At 34.6% G+C, this 22,962-nt stretch overlaps 1 protein-coding gene across 6 annotated transcripts; it reads right to left on the minus strand.

Annotated features, from left to right (window-relative positions):
- Positions 1-353: 353 nt before the first annotated feature.
- Positions 354-22,293, minus strand: LOC111790642 (ADP-ribosylation factor GTPase-activating protein AGD4). 6 transcript variants are annotated; one of them, XM_087121412.1, is made up of 19 exons: positions 22,069-22,293; positions 21,084-21,160; positions 18,235-18,338; positions 15,010-15,080; positions 14,746-14,808; positions 14,055-14,099; positions 13,715-13,780; positions 11,418-11,465; positions 11,234-11,329; positions 11,093-11,134; positions 10,532-10,747; positions 7,921-8,052; positions 6,416-6,634; positions 5,657-5,743; positions 5,306-5,563; positions 4,316-4,437; positions 2,509-2,599; positions 1,492-1,940; positions 354-620 (listed from the first exon to the last, which is right to left on the minus strand). In XM_087121412.1, the coding sequence occupies exons 1-19, from the start codon at positions 22,114-22,116 to the stop codon at positions 506-508; spliced, it is 2,349 nt and encodes a 782-aa protein (XP_086977538.1). In that variant the 5' UTR covers positions 22,117-22,293; the 3' UTR covers positions 354-505. The 6 variants fall into 6 exon arrangements, with proteins under 6 accessions (XP_086977538.1, XP_086977539.1, XP_023527405.2 ...); XM_087121413.1 differs by having other exon boundaries at positions 18,238-18,338; positions 22,069-22,292; XM_023671637.2 differs by having other exon boundaries at positions 7,936-8,052; positions 22,069-22,292.
- Positions 22,294-22,962: the final 669 nt, after the last annotated feature.

Here is a 22,962-nt window from a genome sequence, read left to right on the forward strand (position 1 = left end):
AATCTGGCAATCCAGCTCCTTCTTGAAAAAATTCCAGCAATTTCAAGAGTGGAATTGAAAACATAAACAAGAACCATAACGAGAAGAAGAGTTGTTAAAACGTTGGAAAGAGATTGTGGAGAGTTCGATTCTCTTTTCTTCTTGATAATGATCATGGATCAGTTTTCAAGGAAATTTGTCAAACTTCTTGCAGATGGTTTATCATCTATTTACTCGGATTATTCTTACAAATTATTGTGGATCCAAAAATCGAGAAGAAAGAAGAACCATACCAAATTGAGATTTTTTGTCCAAAGATAGCATCTTCACTGGAAATTAATAAATTATTCTTATCATCATCAACAATGAAGAGATAGCAGAAGTTAACAATAATTACAAAACTTTAGGTCTTTTGAAAAATAGCTCAACAAATCTTTAGATTCGATTAACAGAAAAAGGAATACAGTAAGTTACACAATAAACAATGGTGTTAATATTAATGATAAATCAAAAGTGTCCATATGCTTTATTCGGATCCTGTAAGCAAAAGAAATAGCTCATCATCGGTAATTGATCCCATTTCCATTGCTCTTTCTAACGCACTTAATCCTCCACCATCTTTAATTGATTGTCGAGCACCTCTGTTCATAAAGTTATAAGAAGCAGGGACACAGATAATAAGATTGCATAAGAACACCACTATCAATGTCATTTAAAATAATATACACTTCTAGCTTGATCAAGCCACTCTAACAAATAATTTTCACATTGGTCCCCAGTATTTTTTAAAATTTGATTTGTTCATTAAGATTTGTGTCAAATTGTTCCGTCGTCATCAAACGTTATAAAGTTCCACCATTGACATCAGAAAACCTTCCAGCTACATGTCAATTGCCTTTTGTTAAAAAAATGTTGTAAATCTATTTTTACGTTAGGATGAAAAGAATGGAATTAAAAGCTTATAATGTCACTTTGGGACCAGATGAAGAGTTCTTCCTCAATGTTTATGAGAAATTGCGAACTACATCTCTTACTTGAGTAATGCAGAGAAAAGTTAGAATGAGCAAATCAAGTGTTTACCCCTCTAGACTCCATTACTTCTTGCCAGTAAAAGATTGCTACATTGTTAAAGTAAAAGATTAAATTATCACAGCCCATTAGATTAAGTTTTTGTGGAGTGCTGATTTAACGTAATATCATAGTAGGAGGTTCTATGTTCACACATTTGTAATGTCATTTTCTCCCAATTAATACCAATCACCAGTTGTTGGATTTTGTACTAATATCCAAACCGTGTAAAGGAGAGTTGGAAGTATTGATATAAGACTCTACCTTAACCTATTAGCTTAGGCTTTTGGATTGGGGATACTTGACACCTATATTTTCTAATAATCAACAAAAGGGTAGTTCTCTAAGTAGCAACAGCCACCCTCACCCAACAACAAAACACCACAAAAATAAACAGCTCCAACATAAAGAAAGGAAAAAAAAAAAGAAGAGAACAGATTGTACCTTCTCAGTAGCAACTTAGCCAGCGTGTTGTTTTTCTGGGAGATGCATTGGTGTAGAGGCGTCCTTCCATGAGAGTCGCGTACATTTATATCAGCACCAAATTGCAATAACAATTCAAGCATCACTTGGTTGTCATTTTGACAAGCGAGATGCAATAATGAGCAACCTTGAAGACTGCTCCTTGACTCATTAGAATCCATATCTCTCCCGCACGATGATGGATTATGTGATTCTCGATTACCTCCCGAGGGTTCCTCATCCAAATTCGGGCTTGAACTGACACTGACCGCATGATCATAAGTTTTGTTGACAATTGACACTGCCGAAACTGCAATGAGGCGGTAGACTTCTCGCAAGTCATTTGTTTGGACAGCTTCCCAGATACTTTTTGCATAAGAATTGTTGCCGGATGCTTCGGTATCCTTGACCAAAAGCAGTTTCTCTACATACTATTCAAGAAACAGAAGCTACAAATAATAAACTTATATGACAAAACTTGTGAAAAGGTACTGTGAGCTTCATATGAGAGAAATATGAAAATACAAACATATCCCAAGAGAAAGTCATCAATGCAGTGAAAACAAAAATATTTAAATGATCTTCTAGAACAGTGACCAATAACAATAATGTGTAGATATTATAATAATAATGTGGAAGGATACTACCTTACTCTCTGATTGTATTGAAAAACAGAAGTGCGATTACAAGATATATACAAGACAGCCCAGACAATTGTCGAGGCCTATCCGTCAACAAACACAGTACTAATATCCGTGCCCTTCCCAAACTAACTAATCATACCACACGTTCCACTAACGAAATTTCTGGAGGTCTTTTTCCTTGCTACCCCTCCTAGATTAGGTAATCACAATTGGGGCCAAAAATAATGCAGTGGGGTTGCTTGCAAGGAATTATGAATAATTAAATTAAAAATATATATGAAAAATGGGAAATGAATTACAGGCCTTATACACTATTTAGCAAATGTGGAAAATGCAGAGGAAAAGTGCATTCTACCTTAGCCTGAATGTATTTCTCCCTACGCTGTATGGCATCCTTGGGACTTGGTTTCGGAATCGAAGTGACTACAGCATGTTGTGTGTTATCACTGCAAAAAGTTCTTGATTTTAGAATTCAATAGAAGAGAAATGAAAAGTTAAAGATGGCATCCATGAGAAAAATAAAGTGATCAAAACATTTTTTGTTCCCACTTTCTGAAACCATCGCTAGGAGAAAGAATTGTCAACTCGAAACTTCGGGATTTCATTACAAACTATTTAGTGTCTTCTTTTAACCTAACATTTATAATTTTATTGATCAAAGTAAGTTGAACAAAAAGGGAATATATACGTACTTAAATCATTACATACAATATGCAAAAATATTTAACCAGAAGCTAAGCACAGCCGCATTGGCATGATATCTCTTAATAGAAAAGAGCAATACAATTAGCAAAGTAGTCTGTTGAGAGTTATTAGACAATACTTGTTATAAATAGAAGGGTCGGGCTTTGAGGCAGGCAGGCAATATTGTAGTGGTTTGATCTTGAGTGTGCCTAAAGAGAAGATGGTACAAGGACCTTGAACTAATTGAGAGTTTCTTGTTGTGTTCTATTACCTTTTTATCTTTCGAGATAATTATTGTCTTATTATGTAGCTCCTCAGTGACGTTAATTTTGCCCATTCCCGATTGGTTTTAGGGGAGGTAATATTCCTCAATCGTCACATGCTACAGCTTATTTCATTTGAACTGCAAGTTTTCAATATTCCATATAGCCAAAGAGAACATTTTACAACAAAGTGGTCCAATGCTTCAGCATGTAAACACTAAATAAGCCTAGAATTGCATTCTTTGAGACAACAGACTCAAGAACAGTGATTATACATGGATATCGACTACCAGCCATAATACAAAAAGAGGAAAACTTCAACACTCACTAAGTTTGTTGTCTTTTGTTAGTGTTACCGTTAGCTTCAGGTTTTGGACTGTATTGTTCTCTTATGCTGTGTAGTTGGGGTTTTGGCTATTATGTATTTTTTTTTTTTTTTTTGCAAGTTTTGGTACCTTCCATCGTAATTTTTCAATACAATCCATGACAAGTCCATTTCTTTTTTTTTATTATTATTATTTTTTTATTATTATTATTATTTAAGAAAACCAATAACTTTAATTGCTTTTCTGTAACATTAAACTACAAAAGTATTATTAAGGCGGGAAATAATTATCACACTAAAACAAAGTTTAGCATGCTCCAACCAAAATGAATTCTATCCATGGCCCACTACAAGTTGGAGGAATCATATGAAAATTGTATAGCGTAAGAAACGACTACCACATATACAATTAAAGTGATAAACTCTCTTCCACTACCTCGTTCCATCAATTTTTTGATAACCGGTTCCCTCCCACAAACTTGGGATTGGCCAAAAATGTCTGGCAACGATACTCTCTGCAGCAGAAGAGTAAAGTCCATAGAGGTGGAAATATGTATCCGGCATCGATACCAGCTCTGGAATATTCATATACTTGCTGCTGCCTACAGTTTTTAGTAAAATTATGCCAACAGCTGGCCGATCCTTTCCATTTCTTCGTCCTCATGTGGATTATATTCTTTACATGGTTCCATTCATTAACTACAACTAAATTGTATACAAACCTGTTTCCTCATCAGTACGCTGCCTAAAAAATGATGTAAATATCTACTACCTTGAGAATAAGAGATACTGTAGGAATATTTTGCTACACTATGTAAGATTGTACGAACAATAAAAATTTGAAATATATTTGAGCATCAAGTGACCAATACGATTCAAGGAAATATTACCTTCCAATATCAGCAAGAAGCAATCCCTCCCAAATAGAGTTACAATAAGCATTCCCCAAGTTCCTAAACAAGTCCAGTATTGAAGGCTCCCAAACTTTGACATCTAATATTATGGATCTCACCTGCATGAGCCAGAGTATAAGCCCATCAGTTTTTCTTTTCACAAGATAAGATTAATATTTTCCTCACAAACACATAAATTGCAATGGCTGACAATTCTTAAAAACGTTGACTATAGACCTCGTTGAAGGAAAAATATTACGTCTGGTTATATTTGTTACTTTGGGAGAGTCCTTCAGTTCTCTTATTTTGATATCATGTCACTAATTTAAACTAATCACCGATTTTTAAAACTAGAACATTTTTAGTTTTTTGAGAGCACTTTGTTAGATTAACCAATCTTGAGCTCTCAAATCACTTAATTTAAGTACTTGCAGTAAGATTCATTCTTATACTTCATAAGAGGCAAAGGAACCCCGACGTCTTTATTTATTTATATACATACGTTTTTTTAGCAGAAACTTCTTTTGAGAAAAGAGACCTGGACTTTTCTCATCTCATGACACCCTATTAACCCGTATAGAAAAATAAATAACAAACATTAACAGAAAAAATAAAAGTAGCTTCTCTGTACGTAGGAATAAATAAATAACAAGTATAATTTTGTCATTTGATAGTACAAGGGCATTAACATTCTCATTTCCTAATATTTTAACAATTGTTTCTGCTGAGCGTCCAATGTTCCTCTCCATATGTTTCTTGTAGATATTGGACACAAGACATTTATTTCATTATTTTCATAGTAGAACAATATCATTTTTGCCATATACATGTTCCGAACTTTGGAGTTCAAAGATAACATTACATTGAATGATTGGCCAATATTTTTCAAAGACTAGAGAAACGTGTCTGAGGAAAACCCAACCCACTAGCACAAAAACCAAAATCCATAGAGTTAACAACTAACAAAATTGAACTTGATTTGAATACCTTTGAAATATGGACACCAAGATTACGGTGCACACCAGAGCATTCTATGCACAATAAAATGCCAAGGTTCAGAGATGCCCATTCAGGTTCTGGAGTGCCACACTCAGCACATATATCATTTCCAGGAATTTCTCTTAGTATCTTAGAAACAGAATCTCCTTGGCTGCCATCTTCTATTCTTTTTTGATGTTGTGTCTGAACATTATAATTATCAAAATGGTTTTTATCATTCTCCGGATGTTTTGCTTCCAGGAATGGCTGCAGAAGATTCAAATGGCTGTATAATAAGCATCCATGCTTTAATCCTTTGCACTCACACATGCATAAACAAAAGAGCTACTGGGAACAAACCTGTTGAAGAAAATAAGAATTGAAAAGAGATGTGATAGCCCCCATGATTTTATTGACCCAGTCCATCCTATCTGCCTCATTTTCAGCCTGGCCCAAAGAAAAAAAAAAAGTATCAACAAAGTTTATGTTGAACAAAATGGTCTTATTTCCATTCATTAATTAAGAGAGCCCAAAAGTTTAAACAATAAAATTTTTATTCCAATTGTAGTAGTCTATCCATGATAAGTGCCCTTCCACCTCCTATTCTTGTATTGTCCTTTGGCTCATTTCAAAATGTTGATAATAACCATTTATGGTATTGATCTTTATGGACATATCCTAGAAAATATTCTGGAATTATTGTCTTCTCCTCCCTTAGTTACCAGATTTCCCTCACTTACCTTGCATTTATTTTCCCATTATATTTTCCTTTTGTTGCAAACTTCTCCCTTTGAATTCTAGGGCTATACAATATGAATGAGTTCAATATTCAAAGAAATATTTTTCTATTGTAAAACAACACAATGTGATAGATCACAAAGTAGAACTCACATTTCATATCAATGCTCATTGCAGCATAAGAGATGGAAAATTCTGTCATTTTCAGACTAAGGACATAAAAAGGAAACAAAAACAGAAAAGACTATAAGAGGTTGCTAGCATATAGCAAGGTCGAACTAGAAAGTGCAGATCATGGATATATGCACTCAAAATTAGAGAACTCAACATCAAGCCAAAATTTCTTAAAAAGTACATCAGGATAGCTAAGTCAACCATTACCTGCAAAGTATAGGTCTTAGAAGGAGAAATTATTCTGAAGCAAAGTCGAAGATCTGAATCCTCTGCATCCATCTTTATTGTAGATGTATGCAGATTAACTTTAGAACAATGCAAAATTTCTTCATTGAGTGATGATGTCCTAGTGTGCCTTGAACGGAATCTGCCAAAGACACTGTTGTTGTGTTCATCTGAACGATTGAAACTATGAGATTGAGGGCCCTGAAGAGATATTAAACACACTAGATTTACCAAAATCCGGAGATCAGATCTCAAGGAAGCTTCTTATAATTATTTATATTTCTATCTCCATAATCATTGTCGAGAATACTACAAATATTACTCATACACAAAGGAAATGCTCGAGTAAAAGGTTTCCACCTAGAAAGAAAATAAATGACAATAAAAAGGTGATTTGAATGCGCATAGAATATGTAAGATATTATTTATATAATTCACATTAACCTTTCAAGCAAAAAGAATAGGATATAACAACTTCACACCAGCAGCCAAATTTGAGCTTCATATAAATTCCATTGAAAAACAATGTTCAAAATATTGACTTCCAGTAGAGAATCTCATCCATTTCATTTTTCCTTATTTCACAATAAATCAGAATTTCATCCCACGGACAAATTTTTTTTTGCATGAAAATTCAGTGGGACAAATTACATCTCATAGATATCCAATCGTACCAAAATATCATGAATAAAAAAATTCAAGCTAAAAATTGATTAATCATCAACAATCAGAGTAGTATCATAGGAAAAAAAAAATTATCCATATCAAATTGGATTCTTGGACCATAAATAATTTTGTTTTCAATTCTATTTTATTTTATTTTTTAGAACTTTTTTAAAAATCTTTTTTAACCATAACAAAATTTTCTTTGATAGGTGAAAAGGTCGACAAATGTTCAAGGAATAAAGATACAATATTTATATTTTTTTTATTAGAAAAAACTTTCTAGTTATTGAGCATTGAATTTTGATTTTTCTTCTTTTTCTATTACAAACGACCACCCTTTTACACAATACAATCATTTGAGTTACAAGCCCAACATGTAGAATCGAAAAGGATAAAAGGGTTCGGTTCAAATTCTTCTAGAAACTTAAACCACGAAAAATGGTGCTAACGCTTCCTTAACCTATAACCAAATAAAAACATTGACTGTAGATAGGACCCCATTAAACAAAAAACAAAAGCTTACTGATCCAATGTCAAGGAGATGCTTTTTAACAATTCCTCCCAGGACGTCTTTTAAGGCACTAAGTGCATTAAAGCACAATGGACCTTTGGGGCTTAAGCATGTAGCACAAAAAAGGGGCTTGTAAAGCGTTCATGTATATAGAAACACATATTCCACTAAAAATAATTCTTGAGATATTTATCTTAGTTGCTGCCTTGCTGGAAGTCAAGGTATTGAAAATGCTCTATTTAGAAAGAAAAAAAAAATGCTCAATACAGAAGATCCCTTGCAAGTCTACAAATTTAACAATTAAACACACCACATATTTGCTTGCCTTGTTTTTATAATAATAGAGAGCACCTTGACCGTCAAGTACAAAAAACATCCTTTTCCAATCTCCCCTTGAACCTGAAGATCGTTTCAAAAGATATCCTTGTTTTATTGTTTGAACCTACAGATACAAAGATTACAAAAAGAATAGTTAATTGACATCACTGGATACATGAAATCATTTTAAATTACTATGGTCTCATAAAAAAATAAGAAATAAATAAATAGAACTTCTTAACATAACGATCAAAGTTAACAAAAAAAAAAAAAAAATGCCAGTAGAAAACGCAGTTTATAGCGAAGCAGAAAGTCTCTTGACGCAATCCGAAGGTCCAAGATTTTATTTCTGATTTCAAAGTTGATCTCTTTACAAAGTCCTTAATCAGTATTTATAGGTCCTCGAGTTTACTTGGATAAGGAGAAAACATCGAGCAGATGATATGCAGAAAGGTCTGGTACATTAAAAGTGGAAGAAATCTTAACTTATGGAGGGAGATCAATTTTTATGCATCGGTCCCACTTTGTTGCAAAATTGGATAGGGACCAATCTGTTTTGGCTGGAGTTTGCTAAATCATCCATGCGGTAATCAAGCTTTAAAGATATGTATCATCACTAAATCCCCTTCACGGAACTTTTGCTCTCTTCTGTATTTATCTACAGAAGCCTTGTACTGGAGATTAGTTTGCTCTAAATGATCTTGAACTTCCTTCTGAAGAGCAGTATACCAATCAGCCATGTCCTCGGCTTCCGGGCAGAAATCAAGTGAAGTAGGTAAGGTTACAAGATGAGTGGTTAAACTGGAAGTTTTGTATAGACTACTTCCCTGCAATCTATTCTTCATCTGATTCAATGCAAACTCTACCTGTAGTATTGCCAATTCTCACTGTTTAGGTCAACTTGCACTATGACACCGAAGAAGGTTTCCAATTGTCCTATTAGTAACCTAAATTTGTCCGTTTGTTGGTGGGTGTCCAGTAATACTAAAACAGAGGCTAGTATCAATTTTTTTCCATAAGGTTCGCCAAAAATGGCTTAATTTGACATCCTGATCGGATACAATGGACTAGGTATCCCATGGAGTCTTACGATCTCCTTAAGAAAATCAATTCCAACTTATCAGAAGTTTTTCAACAAGGCAAGAAATGTGTCATTTTACAGAATCGACCCACCATAACAACTATTGAATCGAAACCATGCTCGGTGAATGGTAATCCTAGAACAAAATCCATAAAGGTCTTTCCAAATAGATTTAGGGATAGGAAAAGGAATGTATAATCCAGTATTATCAGATTGGTCTTGATGTAGCAACATTGAACAAAATTATGAACATCCTTTCTCATTTGAGGCCAGAAATAATGTGTTGAAACATGATAAAAAGTCCTATTCTTTTCAAAATGTCCAGCTAGCCCCCCACTATGTAATTCCTTGATAATAAATTCACGTCAAGAAGGATGGGTATGCATAATACATCTGGAGAAGAACAAGCAGATTGGTTTGGTTGTCCAGTAGAATATGAATCTTGAAATATAATGTTGACATATTCAAATGGGTAAATTTCATATGAAGGGTGAGAAATTGATTTGGCTTCCTTCTCATTCTCATTCTCATTCTCATTCTCATTCTCCTTCTCAGTTTCCTGTTTTGTTTGTACATCTTCTTGAAAGATTAAAGAATTATGCCCACTGACGTCTTGCACTTCAACTGCAAAGAACATCTGAGCCAAATAAAAAGGAGAATCATCAACCGTGTCCATCAATTTTTCTCAACTTCATCTTCCTCATCAAAATAATTTTTAAATTTTAGAAAACACTCCTCTTCTTGGCTGAAAAAATCTCCTTAGCTGGAACAATTGGAATCAAGAACCAAGAAACCTTCATTTAAGCATTCTTGGAGTTTATCTTGATGAAAAAGGCTCTTAACATTTTCTGTAAGGTGGGATTTACGTTCTTTGGATCACTTTTTCTTGTCTATCTCCACAATTTTGGTGTATATCTCCATGGTAGAAATCTTCTTTTCTTGAACATTCATAATCTTGAAAATTGATGTTCAAGAGGCCTCCCCACTGTATTTTGATGAATATTTCTCATATGATCTATGAGTCCTTGGCTTCAGGTGAATACTTCTCTGCATTGAACTTGTCGATTTGTCGAACATTAATCCGAATTGTGAATTAATTCCCCCAACACACCCTCAACATCCATCAACCCTTCTCTAATTTACTCCAACTGCAAGCGTCGGTCCTGATTTCCTTCAATTTTTGCCTCCATTGAGTGTGACCCACATCTGACGGAAATTTTTCTGGCCTTAAACTTTTTTCTTGTGCTGTGAAATTTTGTAAATGGCAACTTCTTGAACATTCTTGAATTTGTATCACGACTTTCTTCGGAATCACTAGAGTACTAAAATAAGAATTCCAATATAAAACTTGAGTATCGGTAGGGTTGCTATGTTGAAATTCATCTTCCAAATCAGTAGAATCAAATATATGGATGCTCCAAGTGAGTATAACAGCCGAAAGGACCTTAAGTTTTTGTAACTTCGCATACATTTACAGCTATTTAAAAGTAACTGAAAAGGAAAAAAAAAAAACGCTATTTACCTTCCCATTCACAATGGAATTAGGAGTTGCTTCAACATTTCTGTAGGAGATAACACCACTACCACGAATGCCATCAAAAACGACAGAAGGGTCTAAACAATCGGAAGCTTGCAAATTGTCCAGCTGTGCCTGTGTCCTGAATTCCTGAATCCTTTTTGCAAGTTTGTCTTGTTCAATGTTGGCCAGCTCTTTAGATTGTTGTGCATATGTTAGAACCTTAAACAACGGAATGTAAAAATTACGAGGAAAAAAGTAATTCACTAGTGCAAGATTAGAATAAGGTTCACTATGTTATCAAAAAAAAGGAGGAAACTTGTCCAAGCCGATAATGACAGACAGACTTCAACTCCAATAAAAGACGATACTTGATGCAGAAACATGCCAGATAACCAAATGAAATATCATAGCCCCAATATAGGGGCCGCTCTATCATCTCAAATGTCCCACCAGAGAGATTAAACTAGATGATTGCGTTACTAATGCCTTCATCTCTAGTTATATTGATCTGTGATAGGTTCTCCACACCAGAAATTTCAATGATTCGGAAATATAGAAGCATACCTGATGAATGAATGGTTCCATCTGGCCAAATAAATCATAGCCCTAACTCATGAATAAATAAACATGACTTAGTCCACATCATAATGGTAAAAACACTCAAATCATAAAATAGATTATCGTCAAATGATTTAAAGAGCATACTAGCTTAAAATATCTCAAATGAGCATCCATCAGTGCACTTATAGATTCTAAGAACTCATACTTCTTCTTTGCTTCAACGTTCATAAGAGCATTCACCTACCGCCCTCGAAACAGTAAAAACGTTAGTCAGTAAAAAGCCTGAAAGAGATCAGGACAGCTAAAAACGGTCTAATAGTTAACCTACTAGATTGAAGCGGCTTTTCTCAAATGCTGACTTTGAATTCAGGAGGTCCTGAAATAACACTGGGAGGTCATCAATAAAATACTTCACAAATATTATATAGAAGAAAATAGACCTTCTCCAAAAAACAATAAGAAACCATGACAAATTAACAGGGAAGATAAGAATGACAACACCCAAAAGTGATTGTACAGATTTTCAAAATCATTTCATTTTTTTCATAGTTGGACTTGACCAAGTCATTAACAACCTTGCTACTCTTATTACTTTTTTATTTTTTTAAGAGAAACATCCGTAGGAATGAGATGAACAGATAGTCAAAGCCAAAGGAATTATAAAAAATTAAAAATTAAAAAAATTAAAAAAAAAAAAAAATTAATCTTCCAATGAGCCATAGAGTAGCTACGTCATAATTGCTAAAGAAACTAGCATTTTATACCAAGTTAGGGCTAGAAAAGATAATCACTCAAAAAAAATATCAAAACTCTTGTTACTAGTAGTACATTTTTTTTAATCCACTTTGGGTGAGTGAGAGGCCTCTTTCCTCCCCTTTTGTATGTTTCATTTATCAATCCTCAAGCTGAGTAATAGATATCCTTCATTTTCAGCTTGGATACTAACTCATGAATTACACAAATATCTCCTAACTTAAGGCTAATCTTCCGACACCTTTCTATGGATTTAATACTTGGTTTACCTAGAACTCAACATGGTTTTGACTCGGTTTTAGTTGTCCTGGATTAATTTAGCAAGATGGCTTATTTTATTGCTTGTAAAAAGACTCACGATGCCTTGAATATTGCTAACTTGTTTTTTTTTTTGTGAAAGTGTTAGACTCCATAGAATTCCTAAGACTGTTGTTTCGGATAGGAATGCTAAGTTCATGAGAAATTTTTGGCAAATTCTTTGGAAACAATTTGGAACCAACCTTCTTTTAGCACCACTACTCATCCACAAACAGATATCACTAATAGAACTCTTAGAACTTCTTGCCTTGCTGAAGTGGTGATAAACCACGAAAATGGGACCTCTCTCGCCCAAGCCAAATTTCCTTTCAACCATACAGTGAACTGTTCCACAGAAAAGTCTCCATTTGAGATTGTATACACTTGTATCCCTCGCTTAACTTTTGGTCTTGCTAATTCACCCTCTTTAGTTGATCTTAGTGCTGAGGCTGAGTTCATGGCTGACCGAGTTGAATTACACCAAGAGGTTTGTCATCATCTTGAGGAGGCTAATGCTTCCTATAAGGCCCGAGAAGATGCTCAACAGCATGCTATGGATTTCAAAATTGGAGACCTGGTCATGGTGCATTTAAAGAAATCTCACTTACCCTCTAGAATTCACTCTAAATTAACCAACAAGAAGATTGGTCTTTTCCCTATTTTGTACAAAATCAACCCCAATGCCTACAGTTTAGAACTTCCATCCTCCATGCGCATTAGTAACATCTTCAATGTTTCAGATATCTTCCCTATTTTGCGGCAGATGAGTTCCTTTTAGCTATTAGGACTCAAAGGCGAGTTTAATTTTGGTGGGGTGGGTTTGATGTAGGCTTATGTTTCTTGACTCTCTTAGTTACTATGGGTTAATGTTGGGATGGGGTTATTACAAAATTCTTTTAATTCCGTGGATGCACATTACTAGAGCCTTCTTTTGAGATCTTTTAAGAGCTCTTTAGATGAAAAGGAACAAAAGAATTTGGTTGATAAGAAACATACTTTGGAGATCGTTTTTTATTATGTCATCTATAATGCTGGTGTTAGTTGTCTTCTTTACTTAATTTCTATAGTTATGCTTCCCTCTAAACAAATTGGGAAAGATTTTTTAAACACCTAGAGCTACTCTCCCTTCTTTGGTAAATTCGCATATTAATGAAATTATTTCTTATTAAAAAAAAAATTAATAAATAAACATTACGCACTCCTGTGCAACTGCCTTGGTTGAATAGGTCGGTTCAATTTTACAAGAGTTAGTTACCAAAGATGATGGTTGAATTCGAATTTTCTTGTAACTCCCCAAATAGAATGAGATCTTTCTCGTATCTTATTATTAATTAATTAATTAACCTTTTTACTTCAGAAAAAATAAATTGATTATCTAATTAAAATTAAATTAAAAAAGACCTTGTTTGTGTTGTTAAACTACATACAGTTTCTCAAACAAAAGTACATCAAAACAATTGAAATTCCATTTAAGGGTACAATTTCGAAAGTTTGTGTATATCAATGGCCCAGGAAGTGAGAGAGACTATCCAAGAGAAACTATTTAAAATTTAATATCAATATAGCAAAGCATACCTCTTCAAATTCTGCAACGATGTCCCCTCGTGTGTTCTTTTTCAGTGACATAAACTTTTCGCGAGCCTAGCAATGAAGTATATTTCAAATGAAAATTAACAGAGTCGGAGAAAATTTACATTTATTTATTATATACGTAAATTTAGGGTTTAGGTTCCATCCATCGGTAAAATTTCCCCTACTAAAGGATTTCAGTTTACTGGAAAAACCACCAACTATACCAATTTTCAGAAACATGTATCATCTGGCAAGAAGGCTTCAAGCCAAGGACAAACAAAAAAAGCAAGTATACACGTATAAACAACCAAACACAATTATTATTCTGAATGATATGCAACACCTGATCGTACTCGTGCATAGCTTTATTGAAGCGTTGGCGAGAGTCCTGCAAAGGCAGAAGCATATTTTAAAGAAAAACTCGGCAAGTTTACAATTGTGCCCACTGAGAATAGGCTTCTATTCAACAGCTTTATGAGAAATTATACAATCAACGAGTCTAGAGCATGGTTAAGCTCCTCAAATGGCAAAATTTTCATTTCTTTTTTGAACATGAAAAGAGACAAATGCTCAAAAGTTACAAACTTCACAAGGGAGTGAATAATGTGAAAATAGAAAGATTACAACGGAAAAATAAAAGCATGTCAAATGAGATGAATATTAGATAGAATATCTAACAAAGAAGTTGGTGAGAGCACACAAAGAAGAGGCCTTCAAACGAGCCTAAACTAACCAATCTGACCAAAGAGGATTCTTGTGGTTGAAATTCTTTGATTCCTTTCAAACTATCGATGCATAAACTTCTAACCATATCAACAAGGATGATGAAGAAGACAAATTTCTCCTTAAATACCATATGGAAGCTAACCCCCATTATGAGATTATCCACCAGCAAGATAAAAAGGATAAGAGAAAGAAGATGTCATTTTATAATACCTCCAGCAATCAAATTTACCTCTAGGTCACATACTCATATCTCATAAAAAGATGGCTTAGATAATGACACAAGTTCTCATCTTTCTTATAGAACTTACCTTTACTCCTTGTAAATCCTCATTCAGGAACTGCATCAACCGATCCGATAATACATGTTCTACCTGCAAAAATATTTCTAAATAAATATGAAAGATTACAAAGAAAAGTCCATATGAGCGCTCATCTTCTATGCTAAGGTCTTGCGCTTAATGCACAAGCCAAAAAGTACTAAACCTTAAACTCTTATACCCCCAATACTATAAAAGTAAATAATTAAAAATAAGAACTTTCTAAACAGCCCATAAAAAGGATGTAGAAACAACCTGGGAACGCAGTAGTTCTTTGTAGGTAGCAAGTTCACGAAATGCAGTGATAAACTTGGATATAACTGGACCTGGAACAAATTAATCGTGCAAATAAAAAGTCATAATTTGCCTTTAATATACTTCCAGGTTTCTTATCAATAACAATAAAATTAAATAAATAAAGGCGTACTCTAGCTCTTTCAAAACAAGTCCGAATCTTACATGCCTACTACCACTATAGAACCTCGCTGTCAAATTGGCTATTTAACTACCACATGTAAAACATCCCTCAGGACAAGAAAATTGAGTTGAGAAAATGAGAAAAAAAATTCTGAGCAAGAAAAAAATAACTTTTCTTCGATATAGCCTCAAAGGATACGAACTTCCAAGAGAATCAGAATAAAAACATTAACGAAAGCAATAAATATAAAATGAAATGGCAGGTTAGAAGGAAAATATAAATGCATTCCAATTAATATTGTAATTTAAAATCGGAAAGGGCTTAGAAAGAGAGCACAATGAAGCCTCAGACAAACTTATTCAAATTGATCTAAGGAAGATGCAATAAGATCATTAGTTTCTTTTTAACCATAATTCAAAAGAAAGAACTTTAACTGCAATAATCCACAAAACTTCGGACTATAGAGCCAAAAATGGCCCATTAATAATTGAAGAACGTTATCCTTAAATGTAAGGGAGAAAACCCACAGAAGATTGAAGACTAAGAATAGTTAGATCCATCAAGACAAATAATAAGAACAATAAAAAACAAGATAAGGAGAAGAGCATACTCGTCCAAGAGACAACGTGAGCAAACCAAAGGCAAAATATAATGAGAAGGGAACTTCCGTTGTAAAACCCCTTAAACAATTCAAGCTTACATTGATCATAATCCACATAAGAATATTAACTCGCTTAAGACTTTTGGACTTCCATAAAGCAAAGTAGACCCCCTTATACATTGAGAAGATGATCCCAAATGCCGAGATAAGGTGACTGAGACAAGACTTGATGGTTCCAAGTGACCAACTTCTAGAATCATCCAAAGAGCCTACATGTACTGGACATAGACAACCCAAGAGCATCCATAAATCCTTGATTTCCTCTTCCTTTAACAATCTTCTACTAATAATATTCCAAAAAAGGGTTGTGGATGTCCAATATTCAAAAAACCGAACCATGTGAAGCAGAGAAATGCCAAACAATCGGGGAATCGAAGCTTCAAAGGATATTTGATAAACCATGGTTCTTGCTAGAAAAAATTCTACAAAGTTGCCTAATTTATAGTGAGCAAGAGAATTCGTTCGCACCCATACCTTTGAAACACTTACCCATGAACTTCGAAGACTCACTCTATTTTTTTTCCTTCCCCTATGCCAATTAAAAGCATTAAAACCATGAATAATAGCAATAATCTTGGCCATGCAATGCATTTGACAAATCATGCAACGGATTAGATAAACCAACATATAGAAAATCATCATTTGGGCAAACAAATTGTTCCTCTTCAACCCTGACTTGCTTAAAGAAGGGAAAGGCACAAGAAAGTACAAAGATCAACGAGCAAACTCTCAAACCAATGCGAATGATTTTGAGCAAGGGGGATTATCAACCTGTTCTTTGTATCCTCAACAAAAAATATGTATCATCTTCGAACCAAATACAAATTAACAAATTGTTAACACAACAACTTCTCACTTTCATAGCAAAAAGAAGTAATATGAATGACGTTAACTAAACCATGCAAAATAACTTAGCTGGATGAACAATTCCAAACTGGAAGAGAACTCTTATCTTGTAACCAAAATCCAAGAAGAAGTAGATGACTTAACTAAATAAGAATATTTATTTGGTAACCAAAACTCAAGAAGAAGAAGATGATTGACAGCTGAGACCGGAGGTTGAAGGCTGAGAATGGAGAAGAGGGGAGGAGGAGAAGAGAGGAGAGAGTATTTCTAGGGAAAGCCTTTCAACAGTTTCTTAATGTTATTAGGATGTGGTCAGAAATCCATAATAGAGTCCGACCACAACGACCGAATTGATTATCTTCATGCATAAGGATACTAGATTACCTAGTATAAAAGATTTTAAAATCATCACAAACCTCCCTTTTTCTTTTCTATTGCAATTTCTGGATTATTATATATATGATAATTTTTTCACTTTCCATATATATAGAAATAGAAATAGAAACAGATAGACTAGAAACGACATCTCTTATCTCAATGACACCACAGGGATATTTGCATAATGGTAATTAACTAGGGATCAGGCTTATAAATATAGAAAGTAATGCCAACGAGGAATAAGTCTATTATGAGACTTGGGAGAGAGGCAAACTATTTGAAAGGCTATTGTTATTGCAATTTATCTTTGATATTGCAAATTTGCAACATAGTTCTAGAATAATTACTTGTTGCATCCATTTGGTGCTCTTTCAAAGTCATTAGTTGGGAGAATGTTAGTCTTTGGCTGGTCTCGAATGTTTTTTGGTCATGTGATTCTTCTTTGAAGGTTGGTTCACTTACTGTTTCAAGAATTTGGTCTAAGGATCCTTCTGGCTCGATTCATGGGTTTCCTCCTCCAAATTTTTGGATGGTCAAGAATTTCTGAGTCTTCCTTGTCTTGATTGAATAGAGTCTTCAAGATTGATAGCATTAGAAGTTCTTTTTGGTGTTCTCTTTCTAAGCCCTTTCTTACCTTGATAGTTCGTTACTGATTTGGAATGCATCTATATCTCCTATGTAATTTGTTTGCATACTTTTTGTTTCTTTTCACTACCTTAGGGAGTTTGTATGTTTTGAGCATCAGCCTCTTTTCATTTTTTCAATGAAAAGATTTGTTTCCTGTTCCATAAATAAATTACAATCTGTTCATGTTTCGGCTAATTGGGAGTCATTTTTGTAACTCTTTGGCTTTGTGGGTTATCTCAACTCCCCTTTTGTGTGATCTTTTCTCATTAATATATTCTTTTGTTTATTATCAAGTGTTAAGAGTTGTTTTCTTAATATACGAATCCTAAAATATTATCATGGCTGATATAAAGGTTTACTTTTCACTTTCCTTGCCAACCCACGTTAATGTGACGACTTAAAATCAGGAGACAATTTATAAATATTGATAAGGACTTCTCTTAAAAGAGGAGTCACTTAGGCAACTTGCACCACCGCACTTTATAGACAATAACCTATGGCTTCTTCATTAGTTGAGGTAAAGATAATGAATAGTATAAAGAGATCTTACAACCTCCAATGGACACACTGACAGGATCATCCTGCCCACCACCAAATCCTTCCAAAGAATCTGCAAAAGAAATGTCTCCATTACAAGCTTCTCCGAGAGTTTCCCTACAAAAGTCGACATTTGCACAAACAATATAAATAAAAAAATACTTTTGAGAAAAATGATGATATGATATGGTGACAAGGTGAAAATATTATTAAAAAAAATTAACCTAGATAAAGGCAGGCACGTGTCTTGAATAAAGTAAACATTCGAGGGGATATTTCATGAGAGAGTGGATGCATCCCAATGGTCAAACCAAACCATTGTGACAAACTTTTCATTGATATATGAGAAGGCAGAAAAAGATCAAGAATAGAACCTCCCAAAGAGGGAGAAAAGTAAAAAACACCAAAAAGAACCAGCTACAACCAAAAAGAGGAGAAACCCCAAAAATATCACGAAAAAATAAAATAGCAGCCACAAACCAGCCAACCAATCCAAAAAAATTACAAGGACCAAACTAAGCTGCCACCAAGCAACAAAAACAGCCACAAGTCGGAGGAAAAAAAAATTCCACAAACTAGAGCTCCTAAGCGCCTTGAAGGTATACAAGGCAAGTAACTTCAAAAGAACTCATGAGAACCTCCTCAAACAAAGAGCATCCCCCATTACGAGCCAGAACAACTGAGAAGATGCTAGCGGTCCTTCCTAACCATAAGTTCCAACAGAAGGCAAAGATAAAATTGCACCAAAGGATTGTCTTCTCCTTGAAGGGATGGCCTGAGGGGCATGTTAAGGGGGCTGAAGATCTCTCCAGGTCTTGTAAGAAACCATCCAAAAGCATCTTGAAAGAAAGCTCAAAAAGGGGAGGCAAAGGGACAGTTGCAAAGATGAATATGAGTTTATTGATCCTTCATACAAATGTGGCAGCAGCTTGGAGAAATATCAACCCATGGGATTTTCGGTTGTGCAATCATGAATAAGCTACCAAATATAGAATCTTAATATTTCGAGTGAGCATCCCTCCCATAATTGATTGTAACGAACAGAATTTTCCAAATTTCCAGCAGATGCAGGCTTCTTAGTTAATGAGCTTGGTGTAAAAAATTTATCCTTTTCTAAGCCCCATGTCAAGCAGTCCTCTTGATTCTTGAAATTGAAGGACAACAATAGATGGGATAAGGATGTCCATTCCTCAATTTCCACATCATTTAAGTTTCTTCTCATAAAAAGATTCAAAGATTGAGTATCCGAATTCCAAAATCAGCAATGAATGCCTCCTTTTTTAATGTGAGATGATAAAGAACAGGATACTTTGATTGAAAATTTTGCTTACCCAACCAAATATCCTTCCAGAACATAGTCTTATCTCTCTCTTTTGCACTCTAACTTCAATACGACTGAAAATCAGCTGCAGCAATTTTTCAATAGACTTCCAAGGGCCCATTGAGTAATATAAAGACTCCATACCCGGTCAACTATTGAAGTGAGTAGAACCATATTTTATTGCAGTAACTCATCTCTCTAAAGGGCTTCTTTTTCAATATAAAAGAACCAAATCCATTAAACCAAGGGAGACATTTTTCCTGTGCCATAATTCAACAAGATTTTCTAAGGTTAAGCTTTTCGTGGTAAGTCCTCTACGACATAGTTAATTATTTGTATAGTATCACGAGGAAGTTTTCTACAAGACCACGGTATTGTATCCTTTGTAGGAGGTCAAGAAAGGATCTTCATCACACTTTTGGAAACTACCAGTTTGCCTCTTCGGATTAGAATTGTTTTTTCTAGATATTTGGTGTTTATAGGATTCAATCCGAAGAGTATAGCTCCACAGTATAGGAGTTCCTTCTTCCCTCGGCCTTTCAAAATAAGGGTCCTTTTTGTGGCGTGCTGGAGCTTGTGTGATTATGTGGCACCTTTGGCTTGAGAGAAACAATAGAACTTTTAGGGAGTTTGAGAGACTGGGGGAGGACGTCTGGTCTCTAGTAAGGCTTAATATTTTACTTTGGAATAACTTTTTCAATTATTCTTTAGGTTTTATTTTGGTATATTGGATCCCTTTTTTGTTTTAGTTTGGCTCTTTAGTAAGACCTTTTGCATGCCCTTTGTATTCTTTCATTCCTTCTAAATTAAAGCATGGTCTACAATAAAAATAAAAATAAAAATAAAAAAAGAAAGAAAGAAAAGGAAAACAAGACTTCCATCAAGCTCAGCATGTCTATCATATTGCACAACTTTCGCAGGCTCTTTGTTCTTCCCTCCAAAAGACCACTTTTGTACATTGAAATCACCACCTAATCACCAAAATCCTTTCTATCTCTGTAATCAGGTGGCTCTTTTGTAGTCATCTTGGCTTGATGGGAAACCCTCATCTCCACTTTTTGTAGCCTCTTTTTGATACAGAAAGTATTGTTTCTTATAATTTTTTTTTTTAAAAAAATCTCTATTATTGGGAGTGCCATAAATATTGGACCCCTCAATTCCTTCCTCATTACCAGTTTCATTTATTGGACCCCTCTAAACCTTCTACTTCAATGTACTCTGTTTCATTTTGAACTCTATACAAATTTCACCATTTCTCTATAAACTATTCAATTTGATCTCTTTCAATAAGAAAATGTCCGAATTCACATATGACAGAGAAGAAATAAAATGTCTACACAGAAGTTAAGAAATTCAAGTTGTATGAAATTATTAATACAATAATGAATAAATCAAAGATTGGCATGATAATGAAGAAATTCACACATTTTTTAATCACAACTACCCAACTAATAAAAAATAATGAAGATGCTCATTCCTCCCGTCTCCATTTGGAACATCCTTAACATGGATGATGGAAAAAATAAAAATGCAGCACTTACATAAACATCGTACATCCATTTTGTAGTCTTCTGCATCGTTCTTCCAACTCATCAGTTGTTCGTTCTAAAGAAAATATCTAAAAATAATTGGAAGATAAAACAAAAGGTAAGGAAAGTTATCTGATTGCCAAATGAGGTAAAATCTAAGTTTTACAAGAAGAGCTTCCAAAGGGGAACAAAGACAATTTACTGTAAGAATTTTGAGGAAACGCTAATACTAGTGCAGGGGCAAGAGATTGAGAACGTGCATAGTCAAGAGAAACTGGAACATCCTTATTCTTATTTCGATTCATGAAAACTAAATGTTCCCATCCAGAGCTGGAGAGTAGAAGTCATTCACAAAGCAATATAAGTTCTACAAGATTTAACATTAACAGCTGTCAACTGTGTCAACTTTCAAAATACGGCTTCCACTCAAAATGAGCCATGGAAGAAGATAGACAAGTTTATAAGCACCAATAACAAAAATATGAAGGACTACAAGTTTATAAGCACCAATAACAAAAATATGAAGGACAGAAAACAAGCGAAAGGAGAAGCATTCACGATTTTTTTTTTTTTTTTTTTTTTTTTTTTGTTTGACTCCTCAAACTCCATAGTTCCACTTAAAAGCAATCATGTTCGGCCTTCGGGTTTCGAGTTTAGCAGAACTAGTAGCTGACCAGATTTTTAACATTACAGCCCATTGGCAACTAAAAGGAGAAAACAGTGTATCGATAATCCTTATTCGATAAAAACAAGAAAAAGAAAATGCCAAGTCCGCAAAGGTACACGGAAGCCAGACGAATACAAAAGCAAGGTCATGTACAAACAACAGAATCAAATCTTTCCAGAGTAGAAAGAAATTACTGCAGCTGCACATAGGACAGCAAACAAGCTCGCAAGCGAAACCAATTCGTCGCTAACCACAAATCCAGCAACCTACGGAATTTGACAGGAACATACAAACAAGAATCGAGCAGTTGGATCGATAAAAGGAAGGAACCTGTTTCAAGAACATAGGAGAGTCCTCGAGTTTGATAAACGTCCCCATTCCGACGGTGGGTTGCGTATGTGAGAGCGCAAAATCTGCCGGTATGTTTTTGCGTCTTGTTTAGCAGCTGAGAGTATGATGAGATTCAGCCATGGCGATAGGGAAGAAACGAGGCTTCCATTATTGTGCACGTGGAGGGCTCCTTGGTCATTATGGCCAACAAAACAAAGCCCCAGCTCACCCTTCCAAATGTCCTCCCTTTCCCATTATTTGTCAATTATTTTCACATTCACCAAAATGCCCCTCTACCTCACCCCACTGACGGCATCCCTTTTTCTTAATTTTAAAATTCACCGGTCCGGACTTGTTTTTTCTTTTCAATACAACAATAATAATTATTATCTTAATTATTTGAGAATTTTAATTATAAATAAAAATTAGTGTGACACTAGCAATAATAAAAGGCTAAGATAGTTGGATAAATTAACTATAAATATGTTGAACGACTTTGATAGTATAGGTGGTGGGCTAATTAATTATATATGTAAAGCCCAAATTGATGTGGTTGATGTTTCTAAAGTTGTAAATCATTTTAAGATGAATTTTGTATTTTTTTTTATTTGTTGTTGGTATATCGTGACGTGAAATGGTTGACATCCATCTAAAACGAGTTGTAGTTTATCACCTTCATCCATTATCGTCCATACAACGTCAATCTCTTACGAGTGAAAAGAAAGTTTTTTTTTTCTCAGTGGTGACTATGCTTCAGTTTGAATATGATTGCAGGTTGGTATTACTTTCATTGAGTGATGGTGATTCTAGGATGAAATACTCTGATCATCTTCCATTTGCTCAAAAAAAACGTTTTATGCCATATTTGAAAGGGTTTTACGTCCAACCCTGTGG

The sequence above is a fragment of the Cucurbita pepo genome, chromosome 1 (assembly GCF_057944985.1).
Source record: "Cucurbita pepo subsp. pepo isolate OVF chromosome 1, ASM5794498v1, whole genome shotgun sequence".
Taxonomy (NCBI): Eukaryota; Viridiplantae; Streptophyta; class Magnoliopsida; order Cucurbitales; family Cucurbitaceae; genus Cucurbita; species Cucurbita pepo.